The following is a 22326-nucleotide window of genomic DNA, read 5'->3' as shown; positions in this document are numbered from 1 at the left end:
GCACAAAAGTGTACAGGCCGACCTCGTCTGTTGACTGACTGAGACCGCCAACAGTTGAAGAGGGGCGTAATGTGTAATAGACAGACCATCACACAGGAATCCCAAACTGCATCAGGATCCACTGCAAGTACAATGACAGTTAGGCGGTATGTGAGAAAACTTGGATTTCATGGTTGAGCGGCTGTTCATAAGCCACATAACACGCTGGAAAATGCCAAACGACGCCTTGCTTGGTGTAAGGAGTGTAAACATCGGTCAATTAAACAGTGGAAAAACGTTGTGTGGAGTGACAAATCATAGTACATAGTGTGGTGATCCGATGGCATGGTGTGGGTATGGTGAATGCCATCTGCCAGCATGTGTAGTGCCAACAGTAAAATTCGAAGGCGGTCGTGTTATGGTGTGGTCGTGTTTTTCATGAGGGGCCTTGCACCCCTAGTTGTTTTGCATAGCACTATCACAGCACAGGCCTATATTGATGTTTTAAGCACCTTATTGTTTCCCACAGTTGGGGAGCAATTCGGGGATGGTGATTGCATGTTTCAACACAATCAAGCACCTGTTCATAATGCACAACCTGTGGGGGTGTGGCCTGCACAGAGTCCTGATCTGAATCCTATAGGAAACCTTTGGGATGTTTTGGAATGCCGACTTCATGCCAGGCCTCACCGACCGTCGTCAATACCTCTCTTCATTGCAGCAGTCTGTGAAGAATGGGCTGCCATTCTCCAAGAAACCTTCCAGCACCTGACTGAACGTATGCCTGCAAAAGTGGAAGCTGTCATCAAGGCCAACACCATATTGAATTCCAGCATTACCGATGGAGGGCGCCACGAACTTGTAAAATCAGTTTCAGCCAGGTGTCCGGATACTTTTGATCACATAGTGTAGCTCCAAAGTCTATTAATTCCCATCTTGCAGCCATAATCACATTGGAAATCTTTTCACGTGAATCACCTGAGTACAAATTACAGCTGCTCCAGTGCAATGCCTTTTTGTACCTTGTGCACATACTACTAACACTATCCCAATACTTTTGTCACCTCATTGTACATTGTTTACTATGTCTGTAGAAGTGTTGTATGTGATGCACCACGAGGGAAATAGGCTGACCCTCTGCAGACCAGCACTGTTCTGAACTTCTGTGCTGATGCCATTGAGCTGTCAGTTAACATCAGTCACAGGTTCCTTATAGTGTGCCAGCCGTATTTTAATTCCATAGAAATCTACGTACCATGCCGTTGTTCACCAACTAAAGGAACGACTTTTCAGTAAAAATCTGTAACATGACCCTTTGTGTACCGTAAAGACTGCCATTTGAGATGGATATGACTAGTGATGTAAAACGCCTGGGCATTTATTAGATAAACACATGGGCAAATGGCCAAAATTCATAAATGCCCAGGCATTTATGCATTTTAAAGATTAATTGACAAGTGGCACTTATAGGAAAGATTAACTGATATTTTGTATTGGAAAAGGTATTTTGCGACTCTGCTTCTGTAGTGATTAGGTAATCAAGTTAAAAAGGCTGCTTTAAAGTTATGGAAGAATTATTGGGAAAAATAAATTGGACTGTAAATGTAACTATACATTTTTAATGAGGTCAGTTCTTGGGGTAGTACATAATAATAATAATAATAATAATAATAATAAAAACTATAGTTTGAAAGTAATTCTTGAAATAAAGAATAGTTGTAGCCTGCAGATGGTATTTTTACTTATACCGTGGTACTACTGCGAAAAAATTACAGTAAAAAAATGTATACATAATGATTTTAATTTGGAATGAGTCATGTCCCAATCCCGATTCTACCAGTCCAAGAATCACTGGTTCTCTAGTAATTGACTAGTATTGGAATCAAATGATCACAGTATCTTCGGCATTGGTTCTTTGTTATTAAATCTTTTTTATCTCAGGGTTCTCATTTTATCCTCACAGTAGTACAGCCACATGAAAGTAGATAAACAAAGGAGCAGAAAAGAAAACTATTGTCTGTCTCAAATTTCACTACATCTGACAATAAAGCTTCCCCCCCCCCCCCCCCCCCCCCCTTCTCACCGAAAACAGTTTAAGAATACACTTAATAGCAACAAACATATGCCAGCTGTTTAATACATCTAGTAATAATAATTATTTGAGATTTGTCAATTTTTAAGGAGGAGTGCTTTCCAGATTTAACATACAAGTCTTTGTTTCATAACATTTTAGTGTAGTAAACACTGACGTTTGAAATTAGGGGAGTTCCATAGCTAGCTGTTCAGTTCTTTACCCTTACTATGCCCTCAAGATTCTTCTTCCCAGTGAATAATCTAAATAGAGTGCAGAGCTGCATGGGGGTCTTGAAGGTACGGGGGGCAGATGAGGCATCATTGGAGCAAAAAGTTCGTCATTTACTTTTTGAGTCCCTGAGTATCCTACAAGCAGTGTAGCAAATGTACACAGCAGAGAAATGATTGAAACAATACACCTCTCATTTCTCCTCCTAAATCAGCAGGGGTTGTGTGTTCCACTTTGCTGGGTACATGGGAACATAGATGTCAGCGAAAATGAGAAAGTGGAGCAGTGTAGGAGGCCTGCAGGGAACACATGACACATCATTAAACAATAAATTCAGGAAAATGTGCTGTACAGTATTGATTAATAAATTTTAAAGCTGTAAAATGTAGTTGCCATTTTCCCAGTCCTTTGCAGATCAGTGAGATTGATCTTTGACATAGCTGGAGTAATTTGTCTTCCTCCGTAGTCTTTGTGCAGTCAGCTCTTAACTAAGCAGCCATTTCAACACTGTTCTAGGTGTTACTTCTGTGCTTTAGTTGGTCAGTGGTGTTCTGTACTCATTTTCTGATTGCATTGTCAAAGACCAACAAGTTTTTGCAGCACTCTTGACATTGTAATTATTTCTTTGTCACACATAGTGAGGTTGACAAACCACATTCTTATATCCAATACTGCTGATGGATAAATTTAAAAGTAGAAAAAGAAAAACGGAAAAAAGCCTATTCATAGATTTTGTAGCTGTTTAGGTTCTTTCTACAAGGAGGAAATAGGGAGAGCTGGAAAGGGTGGGCGGATCAGTCAAACTCCAGCTTGAGAGAGCTTAGAAAAAAATTTTGTCTCCCTTTGTTTTCACAGCAGAGTCTGCCTGTGTAGCTGGATGGTAACATTCTAGACTCCCGTGCAAGTAGGCTCCGGGTTCGATTCCCAGCCGGGTTGGAGATTTTCTTCGATCGTGGACTGGGTGTTGTGTTGTCCTCCTCCTCCTCATCATCATCATCTATCTATCTTCATCATCATCATCATCATCATCATCATCATTTCATTCTCATCACCGACACGCAAGTCGCCCAATGTGGCGTCGACTGTAATAAGACTTGCACTTTGTGGCCAAACTTCCCCGGATGGAGCCTCCCGGCCAAAAATGCCATATGCTCATTTCATTTCACAACAGATTTTTTTTGTACATTTAAATGGGTTTATTGGTACAATTAGCGTTTTGCCTCCTCAGGATAAGTATTACATAGCCTTATAACTTTACTGTTGTCGAAGTGCATTTTCCTTTTGGTAACTCTTATATTTATGAGTACTAGTTTCGCCCACAGATTTTTTGCAAACAGATTTGTCCACTGTCTCCTGCTGAGTGTAATGTCCTCCACCAGGACGCCGCAAAAGTCGTATTTTTTATGGGAGACAAATCAATGTCTCTTCCATGACATCAGATTTGAAACTATTTTGATGTATATAACAAATTAATGGAGAATAATATCCCCCCCCCCCCCCCCACCCCACTCAATTCTCTCCATTACCACATTGTCAATTCCTTGATGTGCAGGATGTGTCCCATCAACCTATCCCTTCTGTTAGACAAGTTGTGCTGTAATGCTTACTTCTTCACAGTTTGATTCAGTATCTCTTGTGTATCTCTTCTCCTCATTGATAAGCTAATCTAATTTAACCTCCGCCGTGCTCCCGAATGCAAGTCCAGTGTGCTAACCATTGTGCAAGCCATTCCATTGTCACACACTTAATTTTCATACTCCACTATTCCATGTGAAGTCTTCCAAAAAATTCTGTTCTTGTCAAGATTATACTGTTGCGTGTCACAATGAATATATTTAACCCAGTGTGAATGAAGTGAGAAATTGTTACACCAGCTGTGAGGTGGGTATGAGATACCCGAAACTCTGATGATGAATTTTTGATACTGCAATCATGTGTTAAAATTCTTTTTTACTTGGGATGTTAATAAAGGCATTTAGTAAACAAGATGAGTAAGTAAAACACTATGTTTAGGATATAAAACTTTTTTTTTTGTGAAATAATGAAGCTTCTAAATTTTCTCAGAAAAAGTACAAGTTTCAAATGTTTAACATCTTTTTCAAACAAAATTTAAACAAAATTACAGTTTCTGTGATAAATTAACATTATGACATTATCTTCTAATTATAAAACGGAAAAAGAAAATGAAAGGTCTTCCGAGATAAATTAGCTCAGCACTAACATTACACCTACAAATTAACACACTTTCCGCACATAAAAGTCGCCTGCTCCGTACATATTGGCTTCCCACACTTTGACCAACAATTTTTCCCCCAGTACAGTCACCGCACCCGACATATCTACCTGTCCCCCCCCCCCCCCCCCCCCCCTTTTTTTCGGGGGGGGGGGGGGGACGCTGGCGATGTAGTTTCTCCCAGTGATCAGCAATCCTCTTTCGAGTTAGCCTTGGAAGACGTATGTTTTCTTGTCTAATGCGAAGACTGCCATTTATCAGATTCAAATCTAAATTACAAATGAAATCTCGGTGTTTCATGCGTGTTTTGTCACCTTTGTTATTTTCTCTGTAGACTATGATGGCATTTATGGCAGCCATATTGAGTGTGGCATAAAAAATTGTCATAGGCCAGCGTTTGCTGTTACAGGCAACATCATAAGTGGCACTGAGTTCATCTGCGACATCGACACCAACTTTAGTTACATTGTAATAGTAATCATTTCCAGTTTTCTTACCACCTGTCGATTGGTCTGTTTTTATCATGATGTAAAGTTGACATAACCAGCACAACTTTATTTTTTTGGGTGCCTAGGACACCAGTGTAATGTCATTCTGGAGCTCAAATCGAGAACTATATACTTCTGTTCCATTTTTGAAAATCTCTGTTACACTTGTCTTGTTTTTATGGACTATGCAGACAGAAGTCAATGAATGTTCTTTCAAGAGATGGATCATAAGGGGGTAACTAGTAAACCAATTATCGAACGTCAAATTCCTATTTGTTTTTGTTATTGGCTGCACTAAACAGTTTACGATATCATATGCTTTATTACTAAGCTGGTAAGGTCCTGGTGGTTGTTCCCGAGTAAAATTCCAGTTTGAGGATATAGAATGTCTTCGCATTACAAGAGCATACATTTTTATGCCGTATTTGGCTGATTTGTTTGGCATGTATACATGGAAAGGACATCTCCCTCAGAAAGATAGCAACATCATATCAATAGTAAGGTTCTCAGATAGTGTATATTGTTATTGAATATTTTCAACAAAATTATCAAAAATATCTCTTATAGCAACCAGATTGTCAGTCATTTTCAGCAGTGACATTGTAGTCCAAAAGATTGTTACTCCAGTATCATGTATACGCCACAAATCGTTCATGTTTTGTCTGTTTGAGCAGTTCAAATCCTCCAAAGTTGCATCATTCATGTGGTACTGCTCTTTATTTTTTTGGATTTTTCCTCTGATATTCCTTATTTGATTATTATTTGTGTGTGTAAGTATGGTTTTCAACATACTGCTTGTTATAAAAAGACTCCAACATTCACTCTCTGTTTTGGCATGTTTTGCAGCACCTTTTATGCCTGGAGAAATGGCAATAATATTCTCTGAACCAATACAACCACTTCGCCTAGGACAATCCTTCATCCATTTTGTACCATCTTTGGATGTATTAAAAAAAAAAAATCCCACGTACCTCAGGTGATTGACTAGGAGTCGCCAACACAGATTTTGGCCCTTCTGAATAATCCAAAATACCCTCTTGCTTCAAATCACTTTCTTCATTTCTTTGAAAAACTTTTGTCAATCTCTTCTTCACTCCTCTCGGAGTCACAGGAACCAGAATTTGAGCAGTTTTCTGAAATTTCTTCTAGTAGTTCTTGTAGCCGACATTAATTTTCTTCATAAGACATATTGAGAAATATAAAATCTAAAAATAAATCAAAGAATACTATAAATAACTACATATCCCATAAACTTGCTGACAGCTCAAAAATGTAACACCGACTACAAGTTTGGGGTTGGACGTGCACACATTTCTCCCTGTGACGCTGGTGCAACTATAAACTCAACAGTGCATCTTGACCCCCCTCTCCAATACCACCAAGCTACTGTGACAGCAACATTTGTGTGGCAACAATGATATTCAATAATCAGCGATTCAAAACACCTCGGGTATGACATACCCGATCTCACTCAGGCCTGGTTAAAATGTTAGGAATAAGAGTAAATTCATAGTTTCCTTAATATTGTAATTATAATCTGAGATGATATGTAATAAAACAGAAAAAGAACTGAAACATTTATCTTTTTCTAATGATCTTACCAGGTCCTTGAATAATATGTGTTTGAGCATATCACTGACAATCTTATTACTCATGCTTACTCTGAAAACTTGTTAAAATGGAGAAGAATAGTTTTTAGTTGTATTATTATTTATGTGTACTTTTCTTGTAGCGATTGTAAATTGTACTCTTAAGAAACAATGAAAAACATGAAATTTCATATCTGTAAATTACACGCCAGTCATTCATTGGAAAATAATGTATTTCATTGTTTCTAACAAATTACATTTTGTGCACAATTGCTGCAGGGAAATTGTCAAAGGCCGTGGACGTCGCTCTGTTGCTTACCGCAGTCCATGTGGTAGACGAATCCGCACAATGGAAGAACTTCATCGGTATCTACGATCTGTGCGTTCAAAGATGGGAGTTGACCTCTTTGACTTTGATTTCTGGGTCCATTGTTGTGCTGAGTTTGTGTTAGAAAAAGGCTTCAGTGAAATTAAGGTGAGCCCTTTGTGTGTATTTCACACAAATCATTATGGTGCTGGTTGATACAACATGGGAAACTTCTTGGTCAGATTGAATGGTATGACTAAAGATAATTGTTTACTGTACTGGGCAGGTGTTGAATAGTAGTTGGGTGTGTAAACAAGGCTGGTGCACTGAAATAGTTATAATGTGTGTGTGTGTGTGTGTGTGTGTGTGTGTGTGTGTGTGTGTGTGTGTGTAAATGACTCAACACCGCAAAACAATCAACTTACAGTAGCGTGGGTAGCCCATGGACGGATTCCAATAACCACTTAATGTATGTCAACAACTTTTGTCTGTACCTTAGTTCTATGTCACTACACTCAGCAGAACATCGTCTTCAAACTGTCTTTCAGAAGACTCGGGTATAGTTCTTTGTCTACAAAATCACATGTCGTGCACATCAGCAGAATTTGATGTGCTCACTCACACAGGGAATTATATCTGGATAATAAATGGCTAAAAGTGATAGACAACCTTTGCTTTTTATAGCTCCTACTTGACGGCAAATCAACATTGTTAACATATGTAAAGCCGCTAAAGATAAACTGTATGCAGAAATTAAACTCCGTAATCTTGGTTAATAACACTTATTGGGGAGCAGATTGACAAATCGATTTTAACCCTATTAGACTATAGCTTTGTCTCTTACAGGTCAGCAACACCTTCCGTTATAAGCCTTCTACGTCCTTTGTGAATGGAGCTTTCTGCACGAGTCCTCTCAATAGCCTCTATTTGGGGCAGATATTCCATGTTTAATGAACGGTCCATAGACACCAGCTCTTAATTAATTACACAGTTAAGATTTGCTTTACACCAGAAAATCCTTGTTACACGACAATTTTTTTCCCCCAATATCCGTCTCCTGTGAATTGTTTGATAACAGGAAGAACAACGGAGGTTAGACTAAAAGACAGGCATTGGGAGCTCTGTTTCCCCATGATGATGTGCCCATCTGTCCCACAGACTGAGCTCCCCCTTGGTGCACTCCATGCCCTTAGTACAAATCAACCTCTGGTATGGCATCATGAATCTCACAGACCCTAACACTTATCAGCAAAGTTCTACTTGATTATCCATTATGATGAAACCTTTACTCCAATATATACCAACAGCTCCTAGGACGATGAAAAGTTCAGCTAAGCATTTATTAACAAAATTATTGGCAATCCACAGAGTTCAACGTGCCAGAAATTTTGTTCTGTGCAATGACAACATCAACATCTTAAAGGCGATTGGAAATGACACTCTGACTAACTATGGTCTCCACCATTCATGTACTTTTTTACAACCTGTGTGCCCTTGTTAGTGGAATTTACTGGCAGATTAAAATAGTGTGTCGGACCTAGACTCAAACCTGGGGCCTTTGCCTTACGTGTGCAAGTGCTCTACTAATTGAGCTATCTAAGATTGACACACAACCCCTGCATGGCTTTTACTTCTGGCAGTACCTCATCTCTTACATTCCATGTTAAGAAGTAAAATTTCTGAGGGCAGGTCGTGAGTTGTATGCGGATAGCTCATTTGGTTGAGCACTCGCTCACAAAGACAAAGGTCCTGCACATGTCATCTGCCAAGATGTTTCAAATCAGCATACACTCAGCTGCAGAGTGAAAATTCATTTTGGGTGAAGCACAATGATTGTCCTGGTTCAATAGTTACGGTAACTTCCACAATGAACCTGCAGCCAATGCCAGTCCAAGAAGCTACTTATCGGCATAAGAAGAGTGTATGATCAGTGTGTGACACAACAACCTCAAAATGTAAAAGCCTCCACTAAGAAGTGAAGAACATTGCTTTGCCCTTCCTGAAGAGAATGCGTAGTCATGTGTTGCATCTATGTTGGTCACACTTATTGCTCAAGTGGCTACAAGTTATAGGAAGAGAACACCCTCAGTGAATATTAGTAGTGACCCTGATGGTCGTTCAAACTGCTGATATAAATTAGTCTTGGTGAATCATTTGCATGTATTCTAGTTAACAATGCAACAAAAGCATCTTTCATTTTAACCTTCGTACTGGGCACTTGATATTGCCACTTGATTTATAGCATCATTTTAGATGACTTACAGGTGAGGTAGAGCTGGATAAGAGATATGTCCTGTCTCTTGGGGAACCCTTTCCAGACATAAACCATAAATTCCAAATCTTAACTCCCTCTGTACTTTCTCACAGGATACTCGTCTCACAAAGTATGCTGTGGAATTAGTGTATTTGTATTTTATTCGTGTCATAACATTTTACAGATGATCTGATTGTATTGTACAAGGAGATATGTCAACTTGTGTCTTATGATATATGTAGTTACATAATTCTCAAACACGATTTTTCCCAGTATAGGTCTGTGTTGAACACAGTAATGTTATTAAATTGTTATTCTTATGATGTACCAGTACTTAGTGTCTGAATGTTACAGACATTATTTTATACAATACAACATTATACACAGCACTCTGCTATTAAATAGTCATATTCTTCAAATGATAATTTCATCATTCATAAATTTCTCAGTTGAGTAGTAGCATTCCTCCACCAGGAGATCATGTAGTTTTGTCTCCAGTGAACCTGCTGCCATGCTCAGTACATCTCTACTCTTGAGTTTGTTGTAGACTTTCATACACCTTTACTAGTGATGTTTTGGAATCATTAAATTTACTTTGTGTCTGGTGTTGTACAAGTGTTTGAAATGATTTTCTTGTTAGGTCAGGACTACTTTGTAAAAATATGATAATCTCAAATATGTACAACACATGGATATGTAATATTTTTAGGTCACCTGAATAAATGGTGACAGGATGTTCTCACATTTTTCTAACTTTTTTTTTTTAAGTAGCAGGATTCTGATGGGGTTTGAATTCCCCCCCCCCCCCCCCCCAAAAAAAAAAAAAAAAAAAAAAAAAAAAAAAAAAAAAAAAAAAAAAAAAAAAAAAAAAAAGGCTCTCTTCTTGTGTATTCAAAGTAACTGTGGTACATCACTTTCCTGCTGTTTATGTCTATTATACCAGGTAGCACACCCATTGGAAAAGCAGAGCTGTTTAATTTTGTAGCTAAATAATTTGTGTGCGCTTGCCACTTTAGATTTTTGTTCAAGTTTAGTCCCAAGAATTTGATAGCTTGAGCTTCTTCCATCACTTGATTTTTATGTACGATACTGATGCCACCAATTTCTGATTGTTGGGTTTTAAATTGTGTAAGCTGGCTCCTTGAAATGATAAGTTTAAGACACACATTTTTGAAACCATGTGTGTTGGTTGTGTAGTGTTTTTATTACACCATCAGGAATTGCCCTCACATTTTCTTTTTCAGTAAGTGCTGAAGTATCATGGGCAAACATAGTTGAGCACTGATATTGAGAGGTAAATCATTTATGTAAAAGAGAAACAAGATTGGCCCTAAGACAGCCTTGAGGGGTTCCTTGTGAAATTGTATCCCACTGAGATGCATCATTTATGGTGTTAGATTACCCTTTGCTTCATGTTTGTCAGATAAGACCTGAGCTACTGCAGAGCATTTTGTCTGAGATGTATCTGTGTAGTTTATGAATCAGCATGGAGTGATTCACTGAATCAAATGCCTTTGTAAGGTCACAGGAAATACGTGGCCCTTTACTGCTTTTATCCAATGATGAGCTGCTTTTTTCCAGTGAATTAATTAACTACTGTGAAATTTGGAAGGTAGAGATGTAAAGCTGTTAGGGCAGTTCTTGAGTCATGTTTGGATAGCAAAGTTGGGAGAGCACTTGCCTACAAAGAACCAAGGTCCCAGATTTGAGTCCCAGTCCATTTCACAATTTCATTATGCCAGAAGATTGTGTATCTTTCTGTTATTTGTCCTTATAACCCATAATAAACTGATTTATATATGAAAATGTCTGCTTGTGTCTGTATGTGCGGTTGGATATGGGTGTGTGTGCGAGTGTATACCTGTCCTTTTTTCCCCCCTAAGGTAAGTGTTTCCACTCCTGGGATTGGAATGACTCCTTACCCTGTCCCTTAAAACCCACATCCTTTCGTCTTTCCCTCTCCTTCCCTCTTTCCTGACGAAGCAACCGTTGGTTGCGAAAGCTTGAAATTCTGTATACAGGTATACACTCGCGCACACACACACATATCCATCCACATATACACAGACCCAAGCAGACATATTAAAGGGCAAAGAGTTTGGGCAGAGATGTCAGTCGAGGCGGAAGTGCAGAGGCAAAGATGTTGAATGACAGGTGAGGTATGAGCGGCGGCAACTTGAAATTAGCGGAGGTTGAGGCCTGGTGGATAACAGGAAGAGAGGATATACTGAAGGGCAAGTTCCCATCTCTGGAGTTCGGATAGGTTGGTGTTAGTGGGAAGTATCCAGATAACCCGGACAGTGTAACACTGTGCCAAGATGTGCTGGCCGTGCTCCAAGGCATGTTTAGCCACATGGTGATCCTCATTACCAACAAACACTGTCTGCCTGTGTCCATTCATGCGAATGGACAGTTTGTTGCTGGTCATTCCCACATAGAAAGCGTCACAGTGTAGGCAGGTCAGTTGGTAAATCACGTGGGTGCTTTCACACGTGGCTCTGCCTTTGATCGTGTACACCTTCCGGGTTACAGGACTGGAGTAGGTGGTGGTGGGAGGGTGCATGGGACAGGTTTTACACTGGGGGCGGTTACAAGGGTAGGAGCCAGAGGGTAGGGAAGGTGGTTTGGGGATTTCATAGGGATGAACCAAGAGGTTACGAAGGTTAGGTGGACGGTGGAAAGACACTCATGGTGGAGTGGGGAGGATTTCATGAAGGATGGATCTCATTTCAGGACGGGATTTGAGGAAGTCGTATCCCTGCTGGAGAGCCACATTCAGAGTCTGATCCAGTCCCGGGAAGTATCCTGTCACAAGTGTGGCAATTTTGGGGTTCTTCTGTGAGAGGTTCTGGGTTTGAGGGGATGAGGAAGTGGCTCTGGTTATTTGCTTCTGTACCAGGTCGGGAGGGTACTTGCGAGATGTGAATGCTGTTTTCAGGTTGTTGGTGTAATGGTTCAGGGATTCAGGACTGGAGCAGATTCGTTTGCCACGAAGGCCTAGGCTGTAGGGAAGGGACCGTTTGATATGGAATGGGTAGCAGCTGTCATAATGGACGTACTGTTGCTTGTTGGTGGGTTTGATGTTGACGGATGTGTGAAGCTGGCCATTGGACAGATGGAGGTATTCAAGGAAAGTGGCATGGGATTTGGAGTAGGACCAAGTGAATCTGATGGAACCGAAGGAGTTGAGGTTGGAGAGGAGATTCTAGAGTTCCTCTTCACTGTGAGTCCAGATCATGAAGATGCCGGCAATAAATCTGTACCAAACTTTGGGTTGGCAGGCCTGGGTAACCAAGAAGGCTTCCTCTAAGCGACCCATAAAAAGGTTGGCATATGAGGGGGGCCATCCTGGTACCCATGGCTGTTCCCTTTAATTGTTGGTATGTCTGGCCTTCAAAAGTGAAGAAGTTGTGAGTCAGGATGAAGCTGGCTAAGGTGATGAGGAAAGAGGTTTTAGGTAGGGTGGCAGGTGATCGGCGTGAAAGGAAGTGCTCCATTGCAGTGAGGTCCTGGACGTGCGGGATATTTGTGTATAGGGAAGTGGCATCAATGGTTACAAGGATGGTTTCCGGGGGTAACAGACTGGGTAAGGATTCCAGGCGTTCGAGAAGGTGGTTGGTGTCTTTGATGAAGGATGGGAGACTGCATGTAATGGGTCGAAGGTGTTGATCTACATAGGCAGAGATACGTTCATACCAACACCTTCGACCTTCCGGAAGCCCGGATTTGTGGTGGAGCAATTCATGGCTTTTCAACCAATAATGCACCTGCTGACAATTGCTTGTTTGTGAATTTTCGGCTAAAAACAACAATTTGATGTGATCCGCCTCCATATTTGCCAGATAAGACTGTGCGTTACTCTTTCTGTTTCCAAAAATAAAGAGAGCCTTACGGGATTGTTGTCTTACAAGCTTATCTGAGGTTAAAACTGCATCGCCAAGAAGAGCGAAGTGCTGTCTTTGAGACAAAGTTCCAGAAGTTTTTGGGAGCTGGAAGAAGCTCTGGTATAAGTTTATAATATCTAATGAGGACTATTTTGAAGAATATAATGTCATTGTAGCCGAATAAATAAAATTATTTTTAAAAAATGAAAAATCCTGAAACTTTATAAATCCTCTTTGTATGTATAAATAAGTTTTAAAATTTTATAGGAATTGTTAAGTTGTAATTGTGATAGCTTGCTCAAATTTATTTTGCTCCTCTGTTTTTTCTCCACCTCCCTATCCAGTCCTCCATATCATCGGGTGTTGAGCACAACTTCCCCTGCCTGTGGCCAGAACCATCTCCCCAGCGCCTCTGCCTCAGCCTCCCAATCGTCAGCCAGTGTTCCCCATCCCTCCCTCCATCTCCTTGCCTCCTGTATCCCCTGGCCCGCTTCACTCTACCTGACACAACCACTCAACACAGTCAAGCTGCAGTGCAAGCTGAATGTCTATGTGTGTGTGTGTGTGTGTGTGTGTGTGACCCCTAAAGAAAAGTTCATCTGATAGCATCAGCAACATTCTCTGTCTTATTTATGCACCTACTGACAACACAATGCCTCCCTACATTATCGTAATCAACTAATCTGATTTGTTTGACTTCAGTAAATATCTATTAACATAGTTAATTTTTGTTTGTTGTAATGCTATTACCTCTAATACCAAGGGAAATGTACAATGTAAACGTGTGTTGTAATAAAGATATTTGTTCCAGGATCTTTCGTATGGTCTTGAAAATGTGCCAGTGTCGTGCGTGAACTGTGTGGATCACAGTGTGCCAGACTTTGTCAACTATTCCACGAAACGCTTGCCCATGGAAGGTGTACCACTCAACCTTGATCCAGAGTTCTTAACTGGATGTGACTGTGAAGATGATTGTAGGGTAAGGAGAAATACGCACACTAGATTTCAGACAGAGAATATCAAAATGGATCATACTTAAATTAATGAAGATAGCATTTACAAGGGTCATTCTTAAAAAGAAAAAAATGTTTTGACCTGACAAGTCACACAATTCTCCCTCCATCCCTGCCATTTTGTCATAGATTTTCCTAATTGTTGATGCCAGTATGACACTAACATAGAGCAGGACCCATTTTTTACTGTCTGTTTGTGTGATTTTGAAATTGTGACGAAGTTAACAAGCTTGCAAAGTGTGAATTTCATAGTGTAATACAGTTTCTGAATGCAAAAAAGCCTACCATATCGAAATTTACAGATGTAATTGAAGTTCGTAGAAATGTGACAAATGAAGCTTCAGTTCAAAAATGCCCTTCAGAGATCACACTGCCCAAACTCTTTGCCTCTGTATATGTCTGCTTGTGTCTGTATATGTGTGGATGGATATGTGTGTGTGTGCGAGTGTATACCCGTCCTTTTTTCCCCCTAAGGTAAGTCTTTCCGCTCCCGGGATTGGAATGACTCCTTACCCTCTCCCTTAAAACCCAAATCCTTTCGTCTTTCCCTCTCCTTCCCTCTTTCCTGACGAAGCAACCATTGGTTGCGAAAGCTAGAATTTTGTGTGTATGTTTGTGTTTGTTTGTATGTCTATCGACGTGCCAGCGCTTTCGTTTGGTAAGTCACATCATCTTTGTTTTTATATGTGTGTGTGTGTGTGTGTAAAAAAGAGGAAAAAGGGGGGGGGGGGGGGGGAAGCTAGTGATGCTGTCAAAGTTTCATCTTAAGATTTGCAACACTTACAAACTTGTAGGAAATCTTTTCTCTTTGATCAGCTTAGTTGTAAGTTTTGTGTATTTCCTTCTTGTTTCATGTTAACGATCAGCAACACTTACTAATTACCCGAGAATTTTCCAGAAACTTTGTTTGTTGACACATGTCTGTCAACCAGTAAGTGCAAAAGTGAAGAGCACATTGTTACTTGGTCGACTTTGTATGTGCCATTCACAAGAATAACCAAAATTTGAGAGATGCTGACTCTTCCATTTTGTTTATTTCTGGAGAAACATTTGAAACAGAAGTTCAAATTTCTTACATTTACGAAAATCATATTTGTAATTAAATAAGGACAAGACAATTTTCTGATGACAAAATGTTAGCAGACTTACTCGCATGACATGAGTTGTCTCAAAACCAAGAATTGCCATTACGAGGCAACAGCTTCACTTCCCTTCTGTGAGCTATTAGTCAAAAGCTACAACATTTTTTAATTGCACACTAATAACATAGATCTGCCAAAATGTTAAGTTACTCTGTGGTGAAGATTCTTTGTGAAACTGTTTATCCGTTACCTAATTTGCTGCTAGAGCTGTTTTGTAAGTCATAGGAATGTAAGTGTATTCTACTTCCTAGCGGGACAACCGCTATTAAGAACCATGGTATTCAGCCCAACCTCTGAGTCAGTGTTGACTGTTTCAGGTAGTTATCTTTTGTTTGCAGGATCGTAGTAAATGTGCTTGTTGGCAGCTCACAATTGGAGGTACAGCATGTGTGCGAGGTGCTCAGCCAGATTTTTCTGTTGGCTATATGAACAAACGTCTTCCAGAGCCTGTTACAACTGGAATTTATGAGTGTAATGTAAGGTAAATTGACTCAAATGTTTTTTGCTGCTGTTGTTTTACTTTGATTCCAGTGAAGTGTATTTGAAACATTGGAAACTGTTTAGTAACATATATACATGAAAACAATTTTTATAGGAATCTTAGGACAGATGAAAAGATAGTTAGGGCAGGAATTTCAATTTTAAACTGAATGCAATGAAATCATCATCATAGAAGGTTATTTATTAGTATATTTTTGTTGTGACAAGGGGTGGTAGAGTTTACACGGAATAAACTGGCTCCCAAGGAGAGAACAACAACATACCCTTTATTGTTGTGTAACAGCGAAAACTCATCATTAGCTTAATTAGGCTGCTGTCTGATGGTTGCTAACAATGACACGTCTCAGCTCTAATGTTAGTTACATGAAAAGTTTACACTTAGTAAGTAACAATCCCATTGAACCCACAAGTCCTAGATGATGATATAGTTGGCATTGGAACTGCTGTCAGGTGGATGCTACTGCAAGCTGTGTGTATGCCCTGATTGATGAGATGCTGGTGCGGCCAGCATAAAGGCCTGGGACATGAACAGAGCTTGAAGTTTGGGTACAAGCTCTGAGGGATGAGTCACTGGGAGCAGCCAGCAGAAAACCTGGAGTGCATGCTGTATGAATAGTTTTGCTCTGATGTATAGGTCACTGGGTGTGGCCAGTGTAAAACCCAAGAGCGTAAGCGAATGCTGTCTGCTAGTCATTGCCGCATCTTAAGTAGGCTGGTGGATGGATATCCGCATGGAATACGTGACTGAGTATGCAGTGCCATGATCATTGAGGCACAATGTGCCAGAGGTAAGTCAGCCATCTCTTGTATTGGCTGCAGCAGACACCGCGGACAACAAGCTGGCGTGTTTCACTCATGTGCGGAGCATGTGCCAATTGGTACTGGATTGCCGGCAGTCGATTAGTTCCGGAGGATGGCAAGACCTGGAAACCTGCCAGTCATGGGCGTGTGTCTGGTAAAGGACTACGGGCATCATCCCTTCTTCCATAAGAAAGATGGCAGAGCAATTTTGATAATAAAGGAAGATGCTGCATCCCCTTCCCCGTAGGGAAAGAGATGGCAGAGATATCTCAATCATAGCTTAAGATCCTGCCACTTTGATAAACCCCATAGTGTCTTCTGAGTCAGTTGTTTCTGTAGAACTGTGTAAAATTTGACGTAAATTCTTAGATGCTAAGCATGAAAACATATTGTTTTAAATATTCTTGCTTGTGTTTTTAGTGTTCAACCCAGCCATATCATGCACATTCATGGGTTGGCATGTTAGTCTGGATTTTGCCGTGTTAGAGATGGAGGGTGGCCAGATGCGCTTCCTGTTGTCACCCGTTTCTGTGTGTGTGTAAAATTGTACTGGAGAGTGTCCTTAACCTCAGAGTAATCTTGTCTCCTAAAAAAGCTTACTCTCTTTCTGCCAGATCAAGGAATGTTATTTTCTATGGTATGAGATTGAGATTGTGTAAAAGAATGTTGTCTTCATCAAATACGGGAAGACTGATAGAAACATATAGTGAGGCTGTTTAAATATTTTTTAAAGGCCAAGTACAATTATTGCTTTGGACATGACTTTTTATTATAATGTGTGTACTATTGGCATTACTTATCACTTGTTAAGCTGTTCAAAATGTATTTCTTGCAAGTGTTCACAACATTATAAAATCTCATTTTTCACACTTGTTTTACATTTTTAGGTGTAAATGCTCCAGTACGTGCTTGAACCGTGTTGCACAATTTCCTCTTCAGCTGAAACTCCAAGTTTTCAAGACTGTAAGGAGAGGCTGGGGAATACGCTGTCTCAACGATATCCCACAGGGCTCATTTATCTGTGTGTATGCAGGTCGTCTACTGACAGAGCAAGGTGCCAATGAGGTATTTTCCGTTTTATTGAAATAAATTTTAAGTAAATGACACAATAGTAGACAGTCCTAGCTACAAGATAAATGATAGCATGGACAGTGATAGCCCTCCACTGTGCAGTTTCAGCAACATAGTAGGAGTTATATAAAAAGTAACACATGTCATTTAAAGTTAATTTATAATAAATGGTAATCGCTCTTGTGTGTCCACTACTCTCCACTTCCTCTGAGTGGTGATTGTTTGTTTAACCACATTAATTTTTTAGAAAAAAGAGATGGACATAATAAGATGTAGGTGTAGAAGCAGTCCTTCTCTGTTGTTGTTGTTGTTGTTGTTGTTATACTGCAACTACTACAACACTGTAAGATATTCTCACAGATGAAAACACTGACACATTATAATGACTGACAGAACTGTGTTTCTTCTTCTTCTCTCCCACTCTCTTTGTTATTATTATTATTATTATTATTATTATTATTCTTGTTAGCAGTAGTAGTAGTAGTAGTAGTAGTAGTAGTAGATACTCAGATACCATACAGTTCATACTGTTGAGTCACTGAGGATTGTTTAAGATGTAAGAGAAGTCCTGAAGACCCTAGTCTTTCAAGAGGAAATAAAAGCATAAGAATGAAATACAAATCCCACTTCTTCAGAAGAAACTACAGTCTGGCATCCAGAATGTATCAAACCTTAAGTTCTTCTAACAATAAATGCTCTTGGGTTATAACACAGTGTTCTTATTACATATTACATATTACAAGAATCGTACTTATCAGTTGATGTGCCAAATTGAAAATATGTTAATTAATGTCATTCTGCTATATAGTTTGAATGTTATACCTGGTGTAATTAATGCAAATATCTCGATGTTGCTATTAGTTCTTTCATGTTTGTTATGCTACGATTGTCCTCATTTCTCTTCTTTCACACCAAACCAAAGATGAGCAAAATCCCGATACTGGCTAGTTTAATGACAAATAAATATTATATTAATAAAGTAATATCCTGGTCACACACTATTTTATTAAAACTGATCACCAGCGTCAGTTTTGTGTACTGAGTACCTATGTATTGCTGCTAAGGTTTTGAGCCTGATGATGGGTGCAAAACCGAAACTGGTAATCAGTTTTAATAAATTGTAACGTGTCCAGATCATTGACTTTTATAATCTAATCCAATACAAAGGACACTGGTCTCCTCAGAAGGAGCAGCCATTAGGTGATACTTCCTCATTGCAGTGACTTTCACTGAGAAAAGTTGAAATGTTTCTGAAAATATATAGATTTAATTTAATGTCTTTAGGGCGGCAAAAATTATGGAGACGAGTACCTGGCAGAGTTGGACTACATTGAAGTTGTTGAGAGAATGAAAGAAGATTATGAGAGCGATGTCCCTGAGGATGGAGATGTCGACATGGCAGAACCATTCTCTCCCAAGAAAACTACAGATGCAGAGAAAGGTACCTGAAATTTTAATATTAAATACTATGGCTTACTGTTGGAAGGACATCAAAGCTGAAAAAGGGATTGTAGTATTAATGTTGTTCATCTGAATAGTTGAAGTGATTTTATGTGCATGTGAAACCCAGTGCTTTCTCCCTAAGACTGTTAGATATTTTTGTCTATATCATTTTACAGTAATGAGAAATACGATAGTACATTACAGCATGGTCAAAAGAAACGTGATGCGCTTCATACTTACTTTTTCTTTTCCCATCAGCTTGCCGCTATTAGTTGGTTTTCCAATATCTTTAAGAGCCCGTTCCAGATGGAATGTTTTGTGTTTGAGAGTTGTCTGCATCCTTCACAATCAGTCTCCTTCTCTTCTCCGACTACACTTATTCAGTATTTAAATTCTAGTATTTTATTTTATTTCAGATGGTGTGTGAACTATTTTAGTTATTTTTATGTTGTCGAAGTGTCACTTCATAAACAGCATCGGCACTTCTTTTTACTAGAAGGTACATCTGTTGATTACTGTGATAGTTGCGTAGGAGGAAGAGGATGAGGACAATTAGTCATGTCATTGAAGTGACACAGAAAGTATTGCAGTTAGATGCATAAAAAGATAATATCAAAGGTCAGGCCCACACTACTGCATGATGCTGACCAGACTTTGTTGGCTTAACAATTCATGGATCTGCTACTTCTTATTCAAGTGGCTTGTCAGTTGGCTTCATGAGGCTGAGTGCATCCTCTTCCAGCCCCCCCCCCCCTCCCCCAAGGAGAAATCCCTGGTGATACCAGGGAATCAAACCTAGGTACCCCACCTAGCAGTCAGGCACGCTGATCTTCAGCTAAGGAGGTGAATGCGATTAGATATGTAAGTTCTCATTATGATAAATGTTTCACCATATGCGATGTGTGTGGTTTGTGCACTTGATACTGCTCTCCTGTTCTGTGATATATAATTTCATCATGTAATTATATGCACTATTAGTTTGCTTTGTAACAGCTTCATATGTCTTGCAAACACTGGTGGTTTCTCAGCATTTGAGAACCCTTGTCAACAAAGTTGTCAGGTAAACTCGTGGACATTCATGTTTCTAAAAACTAATTTACTTACTTCTATATTTACGTTTTTAAGAACTCCAGTGTTTATGTGACATCTATTCATCTCAACATTTCATATTTGATAATAGCCTGGGTGCTCTCTCTCTCTCTCTCTCTCTCTCTCTCTCTCTCTCTCTCTCTGTTGTGAATAATTACCGTATTTACTCCATTGTAAGCCGCACACGAATCTAAGCCGCACCTGAAAAATGAGACTCGAAATAAAGGGAAAAAAAATTCCCGAATCTAAGCCGCACCTGAAATTTGAGACTTGAAATTCAAGGGGAGAGAAAAGTTTTAGGCCGCACCTCCAAATCGAAACAACGTTGGTCCATTGTAATATGAGACACAATTTAGATCGAATTAATGATGATACACTACAGTAGTTTGGTTCGAGTCGTAAGCTTAGCAGTTAAGCTTTACCAGTTACCCTTTGCTATGCGTCACGCGCTCCGTCCGTATTTATATGGGTACCCATCCTTTTTCAGGTGCTTCATCTGGTTTGAATCGATTGCTTATTTTGCTTTGATCTGATAAGTGTCGTTTTCTTTGTTATAGGTGTTTACGTCACTCTAAGCTGAAAATGCATTACTGTACTGTGTCATGCATTGTTTGTCGCATTCTGATAGTGCGTGTTTACGGCCCATCGCCGCTCGCGGCGTGGCTTGCTTTTGTGCGCACTACTGCCGCTTACGATAAAAAAGAGAGAGAGAGAGAGAGAGACCGAGCGAGGTGGCGCAGTGGTTAGACACTGGACTCGCATTCGGGAGGACGACGGTTCAATCCCGCGTCCGGCCATCCTGATTTAGGTTTTCCGTGATTTCCCTAAATCGCTCCAGGCAAATGCCGGGATGGTTCCTTTCAAAGGGCACGGCCGACTTCCCTCCCCATCCTTCCCTAATCCGATGAGACCGATGACCTCGCTGTCTGGTCTCCTTCCCCAAACCAACCAACCAACCAGAGAGAGAGAGAGAGAGAGAGAGAGAGAGAGAGAGAGAGAGAGATAGGAATCGTCTCATTAGTGAAACAATGGCAAGAGACTGCTATTTGTTGTTACTTACACTGCTGCTTTCTTTGATAATGATCAACAAGAACCAAATAATAGACTGTGTATGGTAGATGATGTTCTGAATGAGAGTTTAGCGAAAATTTTTCTCCGTTTGAAAATCTTTGCAGGCATCTCTTTAGTACATTACATTCCGCACAGAAATTAGTCATCGTAGATTTAAAAATCTAGTCAGTTGCCATGCTTAATTTCTGACTGTATCACTATTAGACATAAGAATAATACGAATATAAACATGACATGATACGTATATTCTTCTGCATTTGCTGTTGTCTCACTCTAGTTTCGTAGTTTATTAGGCAGACAGGATTTAAGTGAGATAGCAGCAAACACAAAAGAATACATGGCAAAATGTTTATATTCGTATTATTCTTATGGTGAAGAGAATACTGCATGTGATTCACAATTCATAAAAGTTCCTATTAGCAACCATCTCTTCTCACAGGTAGGTGTGGCCATATTGACAAACATCCCAAACAGTCTTGCCAGTCGGAATTTCATAGTACATTGAAATTCTGCTACATTTGAAGATGAACAATACAGAATTTGTATTCATTTAGTTGGATAATGTATGAAAATGCAGTGGTCGAAACTCGGGGCGGAGAAAAAAAGCTCGTCTTCCACATTTTTTTTCTTTTTTTTTTTTCTTTTTTTTCCCTTTTTTTTTCCTTTTGATTTATTTAATGACGCAGAGGTTTTGATGCCAGTATTTATCTCTGTGCCTACAAAGCATGCCTGTGTAGCGCTACATGTATTCTACGGCAGAAGTTAGTTGTGGCGGCACCTACCAACATTTTTCAGAACTTCTGCTTGCTTTACACTCGATTCTAAGCCGCAGGCAGTTTTTTGGATTACGAAAACCGGAAAAAAAGTGCGGCATAGATTCGAGTAAATACGGTTCTGTGGCCTCAGAATTCAAAAAGAGTTTTGAAAGATCTGCCCTTAAAATAACTAACTAAATGTCATTTGTGTCAGCTGCTTCAGAATGTTGGCTACGTATGCATATAGCACCTCACACACTTGGCAGTGATGACAAGTCATTCCTTCATTTTCCTATACCAGTACAGTTGTGAAGACATGTTACAACAGTTCGAATATTGCAGTACTTGTTAACAGCAGAAATACAAATCCCCTGTGAAATATAATGAGGCAAAAACAAAATACT

The 22326-nt window shown here is 39.7% G+C and overlaps 1 protein-coding gene across 2 annotated transcripts in view; it reads left to right on the top strand.

The window, feature by feature from the left end:
• LOC126100243 (histone-lysine N-methyltransferase eggless-like) overlaps positions 1–22326 on the top strand; it is a 351861-nt gene that overhangs the window by 237242 nt on the left and 92293 nt on the right. For both annotated transcript variants that reach the window (XM_049910825.1, XM_049910824.1), the window contains exons 15-19: positions 6871–7066; positions 13848–14015; positions 15530–15672; positions 17381–17558; positions 18849–19005. In XM_049910825.1, coding sequence (XP_049766782.1) covers positions 6871–7066; positions 13848–14015; positions 15530–15672; positions 17381–17558; positions 18849–19005 — 842 coding nt within the window. The remainder of the gene's footprint in view (positions 1–6870; positions 7067–13847; positions 14016–15529; positions 15673–17380; positions 17559–18848; positions 19006–22326) is intronic.

The sequence above is a fragment of the Schistocerca cancellata genome, chromosome 9 (assembly GCF_023864275.1).
Source record: "Schistocerca cancellata isolate TAMUIC-IGC-003103 chromosome 9, iqSchCanc2.1, whole genome shotgun sequence".
NCBI classification, from domain to species: Eukaryota; Metazoa; Arthropoda; class Insecta; order Orthoptera; family Acrididae; genus Schistocerca; species Schistocerca cancellata.
The sequence above is the reverse complement of the archived record's forward strand: the minus strand, read 5'-3'. Positions and strand labels throughout refer to the sequence as shown.